The 21098-nt window shown below is 36.5% G+C and overlaps 1 protein-coding gene across 1 annotated transcript in view; it reads right to left on the bottom strand.

Annotated features, from left to right (window-relative positions):
- DNAH12 (dynein axonemal heavy chain 12) overlaps positions 1-21098 on the bottom strand; it is a gene marked incomplete at both ends in the record, with an annotated part of 141386 nt that overhangs the window by 82048 nt on the left and 38240 nt on the right. Inside the window, 8 exons of the mRNA XM_084248300.1 lie at positions 2788-2897; positions 4999-5118; positions 5422-5667; positions 6426-6665; positions 6916-7068; positions 11302-11474; positions 11691-11847; positions 12404-12523. Of these exons, the coding sequence (XP_084104426.1) occupies positions 2788-2897; positions 4999-5118; positions 5422-5667; positions 6426-6665; positions 6916-7068; positions 11302-11474; positions 11691-11847; positions 12404-12523 (1319 nt within the window). The remainder of the gene's footprint in view (positions 1-2787; positions 2898-4998; positions 5119-5421; positions 5668-6425; positions 6666-6915; positions 7069-11301; positions 11475-11690; positions 11848-12403; positions 12524-21098) is intronic.

Raw genomic sequence — 21098 nt, 5'->3', positions numbered from 1 at the left:
AAAAAAAAAAAGAATCAAATGAAAGTTAGGGCCACTGTGTTTTTATTAAAATTTACAAATGATTAATATAGTTTCAGTAATCATTTGAGAAAAATAAAAGGGAAAATCAGTTAAGGGTATGGCCCTCTCAACTAAGCTTGATAGAGTCAAGATACCACAAGGAAGTTTAGAAAGGCATGATTTAGGGCCTCCCCGGTGGCGCAGCGGTTGAGCGCTGGGTTGCGAAACTGCGCGCGGCCTCTGCGGCGCCGGTTCGATCCCCGGCTGCTCCCCGGCCACCAGAGGAGGGTCCCACATGGCGCGCAGACCTCTCCTGCCGCCCGCTGCTCCCCTCAGCAGTGTACTTCGGTCCTTCTGCCTGCTCTGCTCCCCGCTCTGGCTCTGGTGAATTCTCTCACCCTCCCGCGCTTCTGACTGTACCCAGTGCATGTATAAACAAAAACAAAACAAAACAAACCAGCAAATAAATAAAGCATGCCTCTATAAAAAAAAAAAAAAAAAAACTTCAATTTCTTTAAAAAAAAAAAAAAAAAGAAAGGCATGATTTAATAAGGGCTATAGTTGTGACAAGTGGCACATGGAACTGCTTGTAATCAAAAGGTAAAAAGATAGTTGAGTTTTTTAGAGTTTACTGACAAATCATGAGTCTAGGTTAAAATCTATGTGACTCCTCAAGACTTAACAATGATCTTTGGGTATCAAGTAGATGAATATTGAATTACTATTCCCTCTATTTTTGCAGATGCTTGAAGTTTTACATAATACTGTTGTTTTACAAAAAAGGCTTTTTAAAAAAATTCTGTCTTAAAAAAAAATCACGATCATTGAGACTTCCGCTTTCTATAGGCCGGAAGCAGGCTGAAACATTCTCAACTCCCAAGGACATTTTCTCTATTGTCCTCTTTACATGTAATGAAAAGGAAAAATGGAGATTGGAAAAAAAGGTAGATGTAATTATATATACAAAATATCCACAGCCATGTTGCACTACCCTATATAATAAATTGTGTATACAATTGAAACATAGTTGTACAATGCCCAGCAAAACAATGACTTTGGTTCTCTAAAAAAGCTAAAATTCCAATGACAAAGGTATAAATACTTGATAAAAGCACCTGATGTGTTATATCAAATTATTTAAAGTTTTACCATGAGTTAAATGTATAAGGACTAGTGATATTCCAGTTTGAGAAATAAAATGTACAGAGAAAAGGTCATAACTATTTACAGACGCTAAATGATAATCAATCATTCTAGGCTTATAAATAATAGTTATCCTAATTCTCTGCTGAACCATAAGTAGTTATGTATTAACTAGATAATGTTTTTTTTTTTTAATAATTGAAGTAACACTGGCTTATAACACTGTATGTGATTCAGAGGCATAGGCGCACACCTGAATTGCAGATCACCACACCACATGCACACCAAGCACCCATAGTCCTCCACCATAGTTGATTGTGCTCCCTCCCACTCTGCACTTCCTCCCTCCACTTCTCGTCGCCTCAGTTTTACATTAACCATATAACTTGATCAAGTAAAAACATATTTCAGTGCCATTTCCCATTTCATTTATTTTATTATCCTTTCTTCTCTTGAAGGATAAGCATAAATATGATAAAAAATATATTATTTATGTATTAATTTTAAAAGGCACACATCACCCAAAGCAGTGATAGTGAAGGCAAAGATAAACAGCTGGGACTACATCAAATTAAAGAGCTTCTGCATAGCAAAAGAGACAATAACAAAAACAAAGAGAAACCCCACCAACTGGGAGAACATTTTTGCACACAACACTAATGATAAAGGACTGATCACAAAAATCTACAAAGAGCTGATGAGACGCAACAAAAACAAAGAAAATAATCCTGTCAAAAAATGGGCAGAAGAGCTTAAAAGAAACTTCTCCAAAGAGGAAATGCAAATAGCCAAGAGGCATATGAAAAAATATTCAACATCACTTGTAATCAGGGAAATGCAAATCAAACCTACAATGAGATACCATCTCACACCAGTGAGAATGGCACATATTAAAAAAACTAGCAACAACAAATGTTGGTGAGGATGTGGAGAAAAAGGAACTCTCCTGTACTGCTGGTAGGAGTGCAAACTGGTCCAACCACTATGGAAAGCTGTGTGGAGATTCCTCAACCTACTGAAGATAGAGCTTCCATATGATCCAGCAATTCCACTCCTAGGTATTTACCCAAAGGACATAGAAACATTAATTCCAAAGAGCATCTGCACCCCTATGTTTATAGCAGCACTATTTACAATAGCTAGCTTTGGAAACAACCCAAATGCCCAAAAACAGATGACTGGATCAAGAAGATGTGGTACATATATACCATGGAATATTACTCAGCAATCAAAAAAGATAAACACATGCAATTTGCAGCAACATGGATGGAGCTAGAAGGGATCATGCTCAGCGAAATAAGCCAGAAAGAAAAGACAAATACCAACTGGTCTCAGTCATAGCAGGAATCTAGAAAACTTAAATAAGGGACCAAGAAAAAGAATAACTATAGGAAAGGAAAAAATCAAAATCAACAAACAACTATGAACCAGAGACACACTATGGGGGGGGGTAGGGGAAGAAGGAATGGGGGTCAAAATAAGGGGGTTACAATTGTATGGGGAATATAAAAATAAAATTAAAAAAATTTAAAAGGCATAAACTTTCTATTCTATATTTTCCATATTGGCAAAAAGTCATATATGCACAGATTAAATAATAAATAACATCTAATTATGGCAGACAATGATAACCTGTAAACTTACCCATGTCTAACAATCATCATTTCATAAGTCTGAATCATTTTACCAAGAAAAAATTTAACAGGCTGAAGATTCTTTATTTTGCAGATTTCATGAGCACATTCTAAAAATTCCTAAACGAAAAATAGAATGCATGTCTATAAAGTTGTATCATAAATCATATCACATATCTTATAAATATAGACTTTGCATTTAGGAATAAGAAAATTGTACCATTTTATATTGATAATTATTTCTTAGAGCTTTCTTTTTCTTTTTTTTTTTTTAAAGATTTATTTATTTATTTATACAAGCACTGGGTACAGTCAGAAGCACAGGAGGATGAGAGAAATCACCAGAGCCAGAGCGGGGAGCAGAGCAGCCAGAAGGATCAAAGTACACTGCTGAGGGGAGCAGCGGGTGTGACAGGAGAGGTCTGCGTGCCATGTGGGACCCTTGCCCGGCAGCCGGGGATTGAACCGGGGCTACAGAGGCTGCGGGCAGCTTCGCAACCTAGCACTCAACCGCTGCGCCACCGGGGAGGCCGGAGCTTTCTTTTTTAATTAAAAGGAGAAACATATAGAATTGAAATACTTTTTAAATATTAATATTATCCATTATAACTTGCTCATCACTATGGCAACACAGCATTGGATGCATGCTGCATGAAAACAAACCCTTTTAATAGTGTTTCCCAGAATTTCATTTTCATATTGGTTAGAATACAAAAGACCATGCTAAACAACCCTTCACATTACAAGTAAACAGGGAGGCTAGAAAAAAAGTTATAAAAATGTTAAGGATATAGGAATGCTGTGGCTACAAGTAAATCTAAAGGAACTACATTTCAGAGAGAGATGAGCCCTTCCTAGATGAGCACATATCAACAGCTAATTTTGCCACTGGAAGTATTTTCCAGTGGACATCGGTGGGCATTGGGTTTGGTCTGCTATAGGCAAAGTGACATGCTGAAGGAAGGAGAAACCAAAGAAAATTTTAATGGTCCTTTGGGCTTGTAGGACAGATTGGAATCTGAAGAGGACTCAAACATGAAATTTGTTCTTACCACTGCCTATGATATTTTGCTCAGTGTGTGGTGTTAACAGACATCAAGGAATAGCTAGAAAGTCACACAAAGATTTCCTTAGTCTTGGGGCGCTTATACCCCAAAACAATTCTGTTACATGGAGGCCAATATAATACAGTAGGACAAGTCTCATTCTAAGCACATTTGAAACCAGAGGTAAACTAGGGCTCAATAATGCAGCAATAACACTCTGGCTTAGATCAATTCCTGATTCAGTTACCAGTTGTTCAACTTAGCTAGCTCACAAAGGAAAAGATACAGATTTTCTGCAGGAAAATAATATTAATATAACCTCTACAATTATTTTTATATGTAATTTTTAATAAAAAAATCAAAATAACAAGCTATGAGAAATAGGTGATGGCAAAGAAGAAAAAAAAACAGTAAATCAAACCAACTCACAGGTGATAAGGTTATAATTACCAGACAAGAACATTAAAATAATGTTTATAAGTACACCAAGTAGACAATATGACAGCAAAGAAAAAAATAGATGAAAGATTGAAGAAAAGAAATGGGCTATCCTAGTAAAATTCCTAATTGGAATCATTGAAACTGAAAAATAAAATATGCAAGAATGAGTACATTGCATAAGTTTGTCAACAGACTGAACAAAGCCAATGAAAGGATCACGAAGTATATAAACTAAAGCAGAGAGAAAAGTCATTAAAAAAACCAAAAGCAAAATATAAGAGACATTTGATACAATTTAAAATTGTCTAAAACACATGTGATTTGAGTCCCAAAAGGAGAGGGAAGAGGAAATAGGGCGGAAGAAATATTTTAAAAGATAATGACTGAGAATTTTCTAGGGAAAGACATCAATCCACAGATTCAAGAAGTGCAGCAAATCCCCAGTGGGCAGGGGTGAGTAGATAATGTAATTAGACTGACAGTTCTTAAATTGTTTCTGAAATGATGGAACATACAACATAGAAAATAAAATACTTATTTTCTTTCAATGAACATTATATTAGACCTGAATCTTTTTAGCCCTCATATCATTTAATAAAAGGTACTGATATTTACTCATCCTTGCTAAAGTGGTTAAAATAGGATTTTATGCTCCAAACAGAATAATTTCACTCATAACTTAGTCATCAGATGAATTTATTTGCAGAATAAGTAATTCTCACAGATTTACTTACATGATAGCCAGCTTCAGGAAGTTTAACACCAGGAAATAAATCACTTGTTATGCCATTAAATAAGGGTATATCATGTGATAGAAACTTTGGCTCATTTACATCTTTAATTGATCGAAGAAGCTAAAATCATCCAAAAAATGCAATATAAGTTAATTGTTGGTATTTGCCCTCCTCCCCCTGCCAAAAGTCAGTCTATTTTACATTGCTCCATAGAATCCCCAATTAAAAAGTCAAAACTATGTTATTTTAGTCAAAAGGTTCTTGTATTCACATGAAGTATAATGAATAACAATGTGAAAATTGTAATTTCAACCTCATGTAAAAGGACTCAAAATAACATTTGCCTACTTAGTTCCTACTCAACTTTGCTTTCAAAAAATCCTTTCTATTGAAGATTTTACAATGTATATATTGAATACTTACCAGTATATCTTCATTTTCATCTGGAAATTTTAGTTTTAGGTTTCCAGCAGCCACTAAAACTGCTTTCACTGCTCGCATTCCATAGTCATAATGAAACTGTGATGAGAGCTGCTCTGAGCAAAGTCTGTAAGTCATTACTATCTTCACAGACAGAGGTTTTGCATTAAAAAATCCATAGGAGTAGAGAGAAATTTCTGCTATGAGGGCATAGTTTGGAACCATCATAGCCACTGTTCTAAAAAGAACCTGAAATACATAATAAATGAAATATATTATTCACACAGGAAAAAACATTTTTAAAGCTGAGCATAAACATTCAAAGCTAATGTGTTGTTATTCTAGTTTATTCCTTGTTTTGCTACCATCCCAAGCCTCGTAGGTTCACTGTCAGTCCAGGCAGCTTAAAAGAGAAACTTGGAGGCCTTGGCATCATCCCCATAGGTTTTTAAATAGTACGCAGGGGAAACAATCTAGCAGGGAGACAGCAACTTGGCCCCCCTGTGAACCTCTGTAAGCTCTTTCTTTTGGGCTTTCTCTGGCATTTCTCTCATGAACTCTTCCACTCGCAGATGTTGCTTGTCATCTCATAGCCACTTTCCCACAGCAGTCTCTGAGTAGCGTGCCTTTATATCCCCGACCTTAGGCTCAGGTGTGCACACTTGCACATGTACACACTCCCATGCTCAGGAGTCCATAATTAGGTACACATGTGCCATATTAACAAGATCATGGCTGCAGGTTATAGCACAGAAGCCAATGGCCTAAAAGCCTGACCAATTCACTTACCCTACATCCCTTTAATGCAGCTCCTTTTCATTAACTGTATTTTTTTAATAGCATTTTTAGTTTTTAATGTACTTTAACATTTTTTAGACATCTAAAAAAGTTTTTGGAAGTTTACCTTACCGTAAAAGGAAAGGTAAAACATTACAAATATATGTGACAAATTTTACTGTTATGCTGCTAATTTTGGTTAACAAATTTATAATCTTACAAATTACTACCTTAAGATTGTCTGGCAATTCAGAACGTCCTGCATAACCAGGATTCATGGTGATAGCCACAAAACAGTTTGGATTGAGCTTAAGTTCTGTTCCTTCAAAAAGAAACACTTCCAGCTTCTGTTGAATGGCTCTCTGAATGCAAAGGATCTGCTGAGCTACCACTGACAACACTTCCAGCTCAATTCGATTAAATTCATCAAAGCAAGCCCAAGCACCAGAAGAAGCCAATCCTTTAAAAAACTAAGGTTAAGAAAAAGGAGATGAATTTTCTTAGGAAAGGGTATTATTTGTTAAAACAAACATTTAACCTTTTAAATCTAAATTGAAAATAAAGCTTAAGAAAAATCCCAAGGAATAGAAACAGTAACCTAAAATCAAAAGTTTACAGTAACACGTAAACCACATCCAATTAATGTTTAAACATTAATCTGCTTCAGTTTACCCTGTTAGACCTAGCTATAAGTTAGTTACATTTCAAGTATAACTTTACCTTTCCCATTGCTAGATAATCTAGCCCATCTGAACAGTTGAACACCACACACTGTACAGCAAGAGCTTTAGCTAAGTCCTTGGTAGTTTCAGTTTTTCCTGTGCCTGCTGGCCCTTCTGGAGCACCTCCAAGATTTAAATAGAAGGCACCTATCTGAAAGAAATAAAAGAGGTGAAAGGGAATCCATGCATAGCTGAAAAAAGAAAACCTTCTAAGAGACAGTTGCTTACAAAATGGACTTAGTCTTTGTAGCAGAGAGATAGACAGTAATACAATTACTGCTTACTTAATTTTAGTACACAACTTTCTAGCTGCATAGAGAAAAATGCAAGCATAATCAAGCTTTGAGAATGTTCACATTTGTTAAGAAAGCTTTAATTAGAAATGGTTGTAGAGATGATATAGGGAGGCAGAGAGTATATGGAAACTCTCTCTACTTTATCCTCAATTTTCCTATGAACCTGAACATACTCTAAAAATGAAGTCCATTTTTTAAAATAACAAATCTGTGAAAATCAGGAATATTTTCACATTTACAAAAAAGCAATATAGTTCATTAAATAAAGGCAGTAACAGTGATATTTTATTCATCTTAAGTTTACAATAAATCCTATACTAGTTAACAGCCATTAATTTGATTGTTGGAAACCTAAGATTCTTCCTTATTTACAATTTCAAGAAATACTTCCAAATGTGTTCCCTTTATTATTGATAATAAATATACCAGATGACTTTTTAGTTTTTAATGTACAGGGTTACATACATTTTCAATGTGAGTCTGATTCTACATCTCAAATTGTTAGAAGTTTGAGGTTCATTTCTCAACAAATATTTAGGGAGTATTATGAATTTGTTCATCACTAGAGTAGACAGCAAGACAAATATGGTACCTGCACTCAGGTAGCTTCCTGAGAAAGTAGGGAGTTTGGTGAAATATTTTATCATAGATTTTTACCAGTCATTGTACCCATCTCCTAATTGTTGTGAATGTCAGCTACAAATGGCACACAACTATTCCTTTCTCTACAGAATTGCCCTCAGCTATTTAGTTCTACCTCATTGACAAATACATAGAAGCTTATTCACACCCTTTCCCCAGAGTGACCCACAGTCAATGACAATAAAGAGATATAAAAAAAACACATATCTGGCTTAAACTAGGGTGTCGCTGTGACACTATCATCCTCCAAAAACTTCCCATGAAGTTTTTGGCTAAGATTATGTGTCTGTTGAAACCACATCATTGCTTAACTTTACACCATCCTTTCCTTATTGCCTTTCAGATTTTACACCGAGAACATTCCTTAGTAAGTCATTTGCTCAAGTACACTTATTTCATTCCTGCTCTGGAGAACTCAGAGAAACTTAATTTTTACTCAGCACAGCCAGATTGGTGTTTCTTAATGCTCCACAATTCCCATTAAATGAAATTTAGCAGGGCTTCCCCGGTGGCGCAGCGATTGAGCGCTGGGTTGCGAAGCTGCCCGCGGCCTCTGCAGCGCCGGTTCGATCCCCGGCTGCTCCCCGGCCAGCGGAGGAGGGTCCCACATGGCGCGCAGACCTCTCCTGCCGCCCGCTGCTCCCCTCAGCAGTGTACTCCGGTCCTTCTGCCTGCTCTGCTCCCCGCTCTGGCTCTGGTGAATTCTCTCACCCTCCCGCGCTTCTGACTATACCCAGTGCTTGTATAAATAAATAAATAAAATAAATCTAAAAAAAAAATTCACTTTAAAAATAAATAAATAAAAATAAAAGGAGGGTCAAGTCTTTGGGAAACTTTAAAAAAATTAAATTTAGCAAATAGAACAGGATGACTAGTTAAATATGAATTTCAGGTAAACAATAAATAGTTTGTTAGTGTAATTATGTCCTATGCAATGTTTGGGATATAATCATTCTAAAAAATTATTCATTGTCAAATTCACCTGGGAGTCCTGTACTAGTTTTGGCAACCCTATTCTCAGGGTCATATTTTTTCAGTCTTGATTCTATTTTCCATAGCTTCCCAACAAGAACAGACCTCATCATCATCACCTATACATTTCATGTTACTATTTCACTTTCTTCTATCAGTAGAACTAACTTGGAGTTCTAAGAACCAAATGTACTTTCTTTGTTTTCCTGACACCTCTCCCAGGACTCCACTGAAGAAAAATGATGCCATTTTCCAAAGCTGTGTCTTTTTCTTTAAGCTTCCAGTATCTTCCTTTTCCTAAATCACCAATGGGAATGGCTCACAATTTTCAAATACTAGAAGTCAATATGCATTGGAGCAAAGAAAGTTTGTTCAATAAATGGTGCTGGGAAAACTGGGTCGCTACATGCAAAAGAATGAAGCTTGACCACTACCTCACACCATACACAAAAATCAACTCAAAATGGATTAAAGAACTAGACATAAGACCTGAAACCATAAAATATATAGAAGGAAATATAGGCGAAACACTACGTGATCTGCACATCAAAGACATCTTTACAGACACATCACCCAAAGCAGTGATAGTGAAGGCAAAGATAAACAGCTGGGACTACATCAAATTAAAGAGCTTCTGCACAGCAAAAGAGACAATAACAAAAACAAAGAGAAACCCCACCAACTGGGAGAACATTTTTGTACCCAACACTAATGATAAAGGACTGATCACAAAAATCTGCAAAGAGCTGATGAGACTCAACAACAACAAAGAAAATAATCCAGTCAAAAAATGGGCAGAAGAGCTAAAAAGAAACTTCTCTGAAGAGGAAATGCAAATGGCCAACAGGCATATGAAAAAATGTTCAACATCACTTGCCATCAGGGAAATGCAAATCAAAACTACCATGAGATACCATCTCACACCAGTGAGAATGGCACATATTAAAAAAACTAGCAACAACAAATGCTGGCGAGGGTGTGGAGAAAAAGGAACTCTTCTGCACTGTTGGTGGGAGTGCAAACTGGTCCAACCACTGTGGAGAGCTGTGTGGAGATTTCTGGACCTACTAAACATAGAGCTTCCATATGATCCAGCAATTCCACTCCTAGGTATTTACCCAAAGGACACAGAAACATCAATTCCAAAGAACACCTGCACCCCTATGTTTATAGCAGCACTGTTTACAATAGCTAAGCTTTGGAAACAACCCAAATGCCCAAAAATAGATGACTGGATCAAGAAGATGTGGTACATATATACCATGGAATATTACTCAGCATTCAAAAAAGATAAACACATGCAATTTGCAGCAACATGGATGGCGCTGGAAGGGATCATGCTCAGCGAAATAAGCCAAAAAGAAAAAGAAAAATACCGGATGGTCTCACTCATAGCAGGAATCTAGAAAACTTAAATAAGGGACCAGGAAAATGAATAACTATAAGAAAGTGAAAATCAAAATCAACAGAAAACTATGAACCAGAGACACTTTTAGGGGGGCGGGGCGGGAGGGGAGGGATTGTGCTGCACCTCCCCCTGCAGTGACCTTTAGGGCTAACCGGCCCTAGGTCCGGCTGGGCAACCAGCGCGCAGGGGGAGAACAGCAAAACCCTACCTGCTGCACCTCTCCCCGCAGTGATCTTTAGGAATGGCTTTCGCCACGGTCCCTAGATCCGGCTGGTGCCCAGCGCGCGGGGAGAGAACAGCCTGAAGCAGCCTGAAGCAGAGGAAGTGCAGCGGAAGTTCCCTGAAAAGGCAGAAGCTTATCAATAGATAACGACCACCAAGAACCACTACAAGAATGCTAAAAATCCTATCCAGTCTTCCTAGAACTACAAACTTTAATCCCTTATCTGTCTTTCTAAACTTCCTCCTTTCTTCTATAATGGTCATTGCTTGTTATGTAGATCACCTCCCTGATAGTGATAGACTGAGCCAGCGAGCAAGCTAATTTCTTTGATATTCATTCCTGTGCTTTTAGAAAACATATATATACTGGTCACAAACTTAAAGAAAATTACACTCAGATTTTCACTCTTGAAGTGTGTCTGTTTGTCATTTCTTTCGCCGACTCCCTGACCACCCTGCACGCTTCTCTCAACCCTGAGGTGGCCTCATCGTCTACTGCTGTGCTGGTCCGCGGCAGGATTGGGGTCAGAATGGGGGGGCTGCAATTGTATGGGGAATATAACAATAAAATTTATATAAAAAAAAAACAAATACTAGAAGTCAAACACTCTGTATTTTACAAAAGCACCCAGAAGTCAACATATAAGTATACACATCTGTATGCCTATATGGATATTTATACATTATGTAAAGATAATTTGGGATTAGGAAGGGGTAGCTTTATCCATCTATTATAGATAAGAAAATAAAATAAGGATAGCCATGATAAATTTGCATGATAAAATATAATGCCATGTCAAAAAGTAAACTTCAATGTGTGAATTAAAATAATTTAAGCACATACCAATGTTCTGTAACATCTGTCAGTTAGAGGAGTAATGACAAGTCGAGGAGAGTTACCAAGATATTCATAAGCATATTTTACATTGCAGTTAATGATACGGACTCGAGCATTCTCATTTTCCCAATAATATCGAAGCTGAGCAAGCCACTGGAAATCTGTGTCATTTGAGACACCTAGAAAGAATAAGTGGGACACATAATCCCAAAATGAAACAATTTGGAAAATAAGTATTTTATCATCTTTTACAATAGCAAATATTAAAATAATTCATGTTTTTCAAGTTATAGTCATGTAAAATAAATTCTGTTGAGTCAAAAAAAAGAAATATATCTTTGTTTCTAGAAGCTATTGATATTTGATCTTTAGTATTAAAGAAATAAGTTACATACCCATGTCAATCATGTCCAAGACCACATCTCTAGCATGGACATCAATAGTAACCAAAGCTCCCAGAGTAATCCTGGTCTGCTTTGACAATTTGCCTCTTACCAGCTGTACAATATCATTTAGTTGATACTGAAGTTCCGTATAGTACTTCTTTAATCCCTATAAAATAAAAAAGCAATTAAATTATTTTATAAAACATGTATTTTTAATACTTATTGTCTTATGAAACACTTTTGACTTCGTAATATGTCTCAATATAGAAACAAATTATAGAATACAGTGGATTTTTGTTCAAGTCTAGTAAAATATTAAGAAAAGTTTGCAAGGATTGTATCATTTTGCCCTACATGTAGAAATTGAGGGGAAGATTACAAAGAATAAGAAACATAGCATGCAAAAAGGAATGCTATTTAAAATTTAAAAATGCAGGCCTCCCTGGTGGCACAAGGAGTTAAGATGCAACCTATGAAGCTGTCTGCAGCTGCTGCAGCACGAGTTTGATCCCCGGCCAGGAAGATACCCACATGGTGCAGCAGACCTCTCCTGACTTGCCCACTACTCCCCTCAGCATTGTATTTCAGTCAATCTGCCTGTTCTGTTCCCCACTGTCTCTGGTGAATCCTCTCACCTCCCACACCTCTGGCCTGTATCCCAGCTCTTGTATACATAAATAAATAAATCTTTAAAAAAATGATAAAATTAAAAAATGCTTTACCTCTGTTCCACTACTTATAACTTCCTGTGTTTCAGAAGTCCAGAACATTTGAGAAACACAAAGTACAACTTGGCCAGGCCATTCTCGAACCCAGTCACTTCTTGCAGATTCTGGATAAGCCTAAATAATTAAAATGCACTTCTAGCTTTAAAATGCTATGAAAGGGAGAAAAGCTAAATATCTAACAATAGAGAAGTTTAACATTTGGTACAATCATAAGCAGAGTCATGAAAAGTTTTTGATGATAGATGATATTTAAAAGACATGAACATTTTTGTAAATTATGACTTTACGCACTGTTGAAAACTAATGTTACCTCAACAAAGAAAAAATATGATTATATTTCTGAAATATTTATAAAAAAAATTGAAGGATAAGCACCAATATGTTAATACTGAGTTATTACCAGATACATTTGATTATTGATTTTTATGGAAGTTGATTTCTACATAATTTTCTTTGTTCCTTGCTATAGGAAGTTGGCAAGTTTTCTCCATAGAATACATATTACTTCTATTATGATGAAATATAAGAGTTCTTACAGCAAGACATATAACAGTAAAGTTTGTAAGAGTCCAAGACAAGGAAAAAATAATGAAACTGGCAAGGAAGAATCAGATAATTTATAAGGGAAAACCAATCAGGTTAACTTCAGATTTCTCCGAAGAAACATTACGGGCAAGAAGAGAATGGAGTAACATATTCAGCAAACTTCAACACAGCAAATGCCAACCAAGAATACTTTACCCTGAAAAGCTCTCCTTCCTCTACGAGGAAAAAATATGGACCTTCTCAGACAAACAGAAACTCCAGAAATTCATTACAACTAACCCCCACTCCAAAAAATTCTACAAGGAGTCCTAAAGCCAAAACCAACATAGGAATGAACAAGAAGAACAGAATAAAGCAAGGATAAAATCACAAAAAATACCAAAAAGTACAGATGCCAACATATCAATATTAACTCTAAATGCAAATGGATTAAACTCATCAATAAAAAGACACAGAGTAGCAGGCTGGATTAAAAAACAAAATCCAACATTCTGCTGTCTCCAGGAAACACATTTAACCACAAAAGATAAACATAGACTGAAAGTAAAAGGTTGGAAAACAATCCTACAAGCAAATAGACCAAAAAAGAAGGCAGGAACAGCCATACTTATATCAGATGAAATAGACTTCAAATTAAAAAAGGTAAAAAGAGACATAGATTGACACTACATTATGATCAAGGGGACAATACATCAGGAAGATATAACACTCATTAACATATACTCACCAAATGAAGGGGCACCAAAATATATTAGACAATTATTATCATCTCTGAAAACAGACATTAAAGAAAATACATATATAGTGGGAGACTTCAATACCCACTTTCACCAATGGACAGATCAATGAGACAAAAAATAAACAAAGACACTAGAGCCCTAAATATAAAGTTGATTTCTAATATTTGGGAATAAATCTAACAAAAGAGGTAAAGGACCTATACAAAGAAAACTATAAAACACTGTTAAAAGAAATAGAAGAAGACACAAAGAAATGGAGAGACATCCCCTGCTCATGGATTGGAAGAATAAACATTATTAAAATGGCCATCCTTCCAAAAGCAATATACAGATTCAATGCTATTCCAATCAAAATTTCAATGTCATTCTTCAAAGAAATAGAACAATTATTGATGAAATTCATATGGAATCACAAAAAACCCCGAATAGCCAAAGCTCTCCTGAAAAAAAAAGAAGGGAATGGAGGCATCAGACTCCCAGACTTCAAACTATACTACAAAGCCATAATCATCAAAACTGCATGGTATTGGAACAAGAACAGACATACAGACCAATGGAATCGAATAGAAAATCCAGAAATAAACCCACAGATTTATGGTCAACTAATCTTTGACAAAGGAGCAAAGACTATGCATTGGAGCAAAGAAAGTTTGTTCAATAAATGGTGCTGGGAAAACTGGGTCGCTACATGCAAAAGAATGAAGCTTGACCACCACCTCACACCATACACAAAAATCAACTCAAAATGGATTAAAGAACTAGACATAAGACCTGAAACCATAAAATATATAGAAGGAAATATAGGCGAAACACTACGTGATTTGCACATCAAAGACATCTTTACAGACACATCACCCAAAGCAGTGATAGTGAAGGCAAAGATAAACAGCTGGGACTATATCAAATTAAAGAGCTTTTGCACAGCAAAAGAGACAATAACAAAAACAAAGAGAAACCCCACCAACTGGGAGAACATTTTTGCACCCAACACTAATGATAAAGGACTGATCACAAAAATCTGCAAAGAGCTGATGAGACTCAACAACAACAAAGAAAATAATCCAGTCAAAAAATGGGCAGAAGAGCTTAAAAGAAACTTCTCTGAGAGGAAATGCAAATGGCCAACAGGCATATGAAAAAATGTTCAACATCACTTGTCATCAGGGAAATGCAAATCAAAACTACCATGAGATACCATCTTACACCAGTGAGAATGGCACATATTAAAAAAACTAGCAACAACAAATGTTGGCGAGGGTGTGGAGAAAAAGGAACTCTTCTGCACTGTTGGTGGGAGTGCAAACTGGTCCAACCACTGTGGAAAGCTGTGTGGAGATTTCTGGACCTACTAAACATAGAGCTTCCATATGACCCAGCAATTCCACTCCTAGGTATTTACCCAAAGGACACAGAAACATCAATTCCAAAGAACACCTGCACCCCTATGTTTATAGCAGCACTGTTTACAATAGCTAAGCTTTGGAAACAACCCAAATGCCCAAAAATAGATGACTGGATCAAGAAGATGTGGTACATATATACCATGGAATATTACTCAGCATTCAAAAAAGATAAACACATGCAATTTGCTGCAACATGGATGGCGCTGGAAGGGATCATGCTCAGCGAAATAAGCCAAAAAGAAAAAGAAAAATACCGGATGGTCTCACTCATAGCAGGAATCTAGAAAACTTAAATAAGGGACCAGGAAAATGAATAATTATAAGAAAGTGAAAATCAAAATCAACAAAAAACTATGAACCAGAGACACTTTTATGGGGGCGGGGGCGGGAGGGGAGGTATTGGGGTCAGAATGGGGGGCTGCAATTGTATGGGGAATATAACAATAAAATTTATAAAAAAATAAATAAATAAATATAAAGTTGATTTCTACATAATTTTCTATGTTCCTCATGGATTTAACAGATATCTATAGAACACCCAAAAAAATCTGAGTAAACATTTTTCTCAAGTGCACACGAATCATTCTCCAGAATCGATTACATACTGGGCCACAAGACAAACATCTACAGATACATGAAGATCAAAATCATTCCAACTATCTTCTCCAATCATAAAGGTATCAAGCTAGAAATAAATCATGAAAAGAAAACAAGAAACCCTCCCACTTCATGGAGATTGAAATCCACACTACTGGAAGATCACTGAACTAATCAGGAGATCAAAGAAGAAATTAAAAAATACCTTGAGTTGAACGACAAGAAGGACACCACTTTCCAGAATGTATAGGATGCAGCAAAAACAGTACTAAGGGGAAAATATATAGCAATACAGGCTCACATCAAAAAACAAGAAAGAACTCAAAGAAACAACCTAATTTCACATCTCAAAGAGCTAGAAAAAGAACAACAACAAAAAAACCCTAAAGCCAGTAGAAGAAAGGAAATAATAAAAATCAAAGCAGAAATAAATGAAATGGAAATTTAAAAAACAATCCAAAAGATCAATGAAACCAAAAGTTGGTTCTTTTTTTTTTTTTAAGATTTATTTATTTATTTATACAAGCACTGGGTACAGTCAGAAATGTGGAAGGGTGAGAGAATTCACCAGAGCCAGAGTGGGGAACAGAACAGGCAGACCAACGAAATACACTGCTGAGGGGAGCAGCGGGTGCGACAGGAGAGGTCTGCGTGCCATGTGGGACCCTTGCCCGGCAGCCGGGGATTGAACTGGCGCTGCAGAGGCTGTGGGCAGCTTTGCAGCCCAGTGCTCAACCGCTGCGCCACCAGGCAGGCCCGAAAAGTTGGTTCTTTGAAAAAAATAAACAAAATAGACAAACCTCTAGCCAGGCTCACAAAAAAATGGGAGAAAACACACATAAACAGGATTATAAATGAAAGAGGAGAAATCAGCGAAATTGAGGCAGTAATCAAATCACTCCCCAAAAACAAAAGCCCAGGCCCAGACGGCTTCACAAATGAATTCTACCAAACGTTCAGCAGTGAATTAGTGCCTATCCTACACAAACTCTTTCAAAAATTTGAAAAAGAGGAATACTACCAAATACATTCTATGAAGCCAACATTATACTAATACCAAAGATAGCACAAAAAAGAAAATTACAGGCCAATCTCCCTATGAACAATGATGCAAAAATCTTCAACAAAATCCTTGCCAACAGAATCCGACAATGCATCAAAGGGACAGTACACCATAATCAAGTGGGATTCATCCCAGGGGCACAAGGACGGTTCAACATACAAAAATCAATCAATCAGTGTAATCCAACACATCAACAAAATGAAAAATAAAAAACATATGATCCTATCAACAGATGCTGAAAAAGCATTCGACAAAGTCCAACTTCCATTTATGATGAAGGCCCTTGAAATTCTCAGGATAGAAGGAATATACCTTAACATGATAAAAGCCATCTATGACAAACCCACTGCCAATATTACTCTCAATGGCGAAAAGCTGAAGGCATTTCCTTTAAGATCAGCAACAAGACAAGGATGTCCTTTCTCACCACTGCTCTTCAATATAATACTGGATGTCCTAGCCAGGGCAATAAGACAATAGAAAGACATACAAGGAATACGAATAGGGAAAGAAGAAGTAAAACTATCACTATTTGCAGACGATGTGATAATATACATAGAGAGCCCTAAAAACTCCACAGAAAAACTACTCAAAATAATCAACCATCTCAGTAAAGTAGCAGGATACAAAATCAACACGCAAAAATCAGTAGCCTTCCTATACACAAACAATCAATCTGAAGAAGAAATCAAGAAAACCATCCCTTTTATAACTGAAACCAAAAAAGTCAAATACTTGGGAATAATCCTAACAAAAGAGGTGAAAGACCTATACAAAGGAAATTATAAAACACTGTTAAAAGAAATTGAAGAAGACACAAAGAAATGGAAAGACATCCCCTGCTCATGGACTGGAAGAATTAGCATTATTAAAATGGCCATCCTCCCAAAAGTAATATACAGATTCAATGCTATTCCAATAAAAATTTCAATGACATTCTTCAAAGAAACAGAACAAATACTGATGAAATTCATATGTGACCACAAAAACCCATGAATAGCCAAAGCCCCACTGATGAAAACAAAGGAGAAAGGAGGTATCACACTTCCAAACTTCAAGCTATACTACAAAGCCATAATAATTAAAACAGTTTGATATTGGAACAAAAACAGACACGCAGACCAGTGGAACCAAATAGAGAGCCCAGAAATAAAGCCACACTCTAATCATTGACTCTAATCATATGAACAACTAATCATTGACAAAGGAGCAAAGAATACGCAATGGAACACAGACAGATTGTTCAATAAATGGTGCTGGGAAAACTGGACCTCCACATGCAAAAAAATGAAACTAGACCATTACTTCTCACCACGCACAAAAATCAACTCAAAATGGATAAAAGAACTGGACATAAGACTTGAAACCATACAATATATAGAAGAAAATATAGGTAAAACACTACAAGATATACATCTCAGAAACATCTTTAAAGAGTCATCACCCAAAGCAGTGATAGTGAAGGCAAAGATAAACAGCTGGGATTATATCAAACTGAAAAGCTTCTGTACAGCAAAAGAGACATTAACCAAAACAGAAAGACACCCCACTGATTGGGAAAAAGATCTTTGCACACCATTCAACTGATAAGGAACTGATCACAAAGATAAAGAACTCACATGGCTCAACAAAAACAAAATAAACAATCCAGTCAAGAAATGGGCAGAAGATGGGGCCTCCCTGGTGGTGCAGGCGGTTGAGCGCCGCACTGTGAGGCTGTCCGCAGCCGGCCAGCCAGAATCCCACATAGCGCGGCAGACCTCTCCCCTCTCACCCGCTGCTCCCCTCAGCAATGTGTTTCGTCATTCTGCCTGTTCTGTTCCCCTCTCTGTCTCTGGTGAATCCTCTCACCCTCCCGCACACCTGCCCTGTACCCCAGCAATTGTATAAATAAAAAATAAAGCTTAAAAAAAGAAGAAGAAATGGGCAGAAGAACTTAAAAGACATTTCTCCAAAAAGGAAATGCAAATGGCCAACAGGCATATGAAAAAATGTTCAACAGCCCTTATAATCAGGAAAATGCAAATCAAAACCACACTGAGATACCACCTTTCACCAGTAAGAATGGCACATATCAAAAACACAAGCAACAACAAATGTTGGAAAGGATGCGGTGAAAAAGGAACTCTCCTACATTGCTGGTGGGAGTGCAAACTGGTCCAACCACTATGGAAAGCTGTCTGGAGGTTCCTCAGTCTACTAAAAATGGAACTACCATACGACCCGGCAGTTCCACTATTAGAGATCTACCCAAAGGACACAAAAACATCGATTCAAAAGACCATCTGTATACCTATGTTTATTGTAGCACTATTTACAATAGGTAAAACCTGGAAACAACTCAAATGCCCAAAAATAGATGACTAGATCAAGAAGATGTAGTAAATATACACAATGGAATATTATTCAGCAATCAAAAAAGATAAACTCACGTCATTCGCAGCAACGGGATGGAGCTAGAAGGAATTATGCTCAGTGAAATAAGCCAGAAGGATAAAGAAAAATACTGGCTAACAGGAATATAGGGGAACCAAATAAGACATCAGTGTAAAAAAAAAATAATAACAGTACAAAAGACAACAAAGCAAAACCAGACAATTACAATCAGAGACATACTGCAGGGGAAGAGGAGGGAGAGGGATCAGAGTGGGAGGGAGGAGCACAGGGGACTGTGGTGATGGTGCACAGGTACCTTGGGGAAGGAAATTCTATGGTGACTCAATCTGAGGGGGTGGGAGGAAGCAAATATTGTTAAAAAAATAATAATAATAAATAAAACAAAACAAAACAAAAAAAGAAATTTAAGAGTTCTAATATACTGTCAAAAAATCCATCTAATAGAACATATACGTTGACAAGATTTAATTAAAAGGGAGACTATAACCTAGTGAAAAACTGGACTATTTCTTAAAACCCTTGTTTTATTTATCCATAGCTTTTCTAAAACACTGTATGAGGGGGCCTCCCCAGTGGCCCAGTGATTGAGCGCTGGGTTGCGAAGCTGCCCATCAGCCTCTGCAGCGCCAGTTCGATCCCCAGCCGCCGGGTGAGGGTCCCATATGGCACACAGACCTCTCCTGCCACCCTGCTGCTCCCCTCAACAGTGTACTTTGTCAGTCTGCCTGCTCTGCTCTCCGCTCTGACTCTGGTGAATTCTCTCACCCTCTCGTGCTTCTGACTGTACCCAGTGCCTGTATAAATAAATAAATAAATAAATAAATCTTTAAAAAAAAACAACTGTATGAGGTAAACTTGATGTGGTGCACCTTAATACTCAGTGATGCACACCTGAGACATTTCAATAAACAATAAAATAAAAATAAAAACTTGTGTAATCAGAGTACGTAACTTGAACAATGACATATTTGTTGAATATATCCTTTTTAGTTCAAAGTATACCTTCATTTCTTCCTAACATTTTCATGTTCAAAATGCATTTAAGTGAGCTTATTGGAGGAAGTTTTATCTTTTAAAGGTTGCTTGCTTCAAAAATACATGAAAACAGCAGATTCAAATTATAAATTGAGAAAAACAACTACCAAAGTTTGAATTTTATTCTAATGGAAACCATTTTTAATACAGTATTGCCATCTTAGATATAAGAATGATAAACATAAGGATATAAATATATTATAAATTATTGCTAAAAATGCCTTCTTTATCAATATTTAGAAATAAAAGCAAATGATAAACTATCCTTAGTTTCAAAGAAAGATGAATGGTGATTAAGAGCTAGTGCTATGTACATAGCAAGTAAATTTCTATAATGGTGAAGAAAATAATAGATAAAATTGATAATTTTCTATGTGTTTTTAATTTGTTTGGAATAACAAATAGAAAAACGAAAGAAAAAGTCAAGGTTAATCTTCAGGAAAATTGAAGCTAAACAGAATACCACTGCAAGATGAGTTTCATAGGGCTCTTGGTGGAGGAAAAAAGCTTCATTTGTACAAACTGAGTTGCTAGTTATAAAACTGAATACCTTTTAAGGTGATTTTTTACTACACAACTGTTCCTTTCTGGTCCTAAAGGCAGAAATAAGTTGAAGTTTATTATTCAAGGTTAGGTTAATTAGATTAGCATAAGCAAGGTACATGTAGTGCCTGGTACATTTCTTTCAAATATTATATATTCCCCTTTAATATTTGTTCATCTCACTTCAAGTTTTAAGTAATTAAGTATAAAAGAGTAAGTGACCTAGATCATGTATTTAGCACCATGACTGAGTTTCCTTCTGATCCTAGGCTTTTATATAAATACCTACATGCTATCTCATTTGCTCTTTACCTGGTTAATTCCTATTTTCCTTTGGCTCTGTTTCAGTTTCACTCCTTTGCAGA

The sequence above is a fragment of the Talpa europaea genome, assembly GCF_964194135.1.
Source record: "Talpa europaea genome assembly, chromosome: 11".
Classification (NCBI taxonomy): Eukaryota; Metazoa; Chordata; class Mammalia; order Eulipotyphla; family Talpidae; genus Talpa; species Talpa europaea.
Note: the sequence above shows the minus strand (reverse complement) of the source record. Positions and strands in the feature narration are given on the sequence as shown.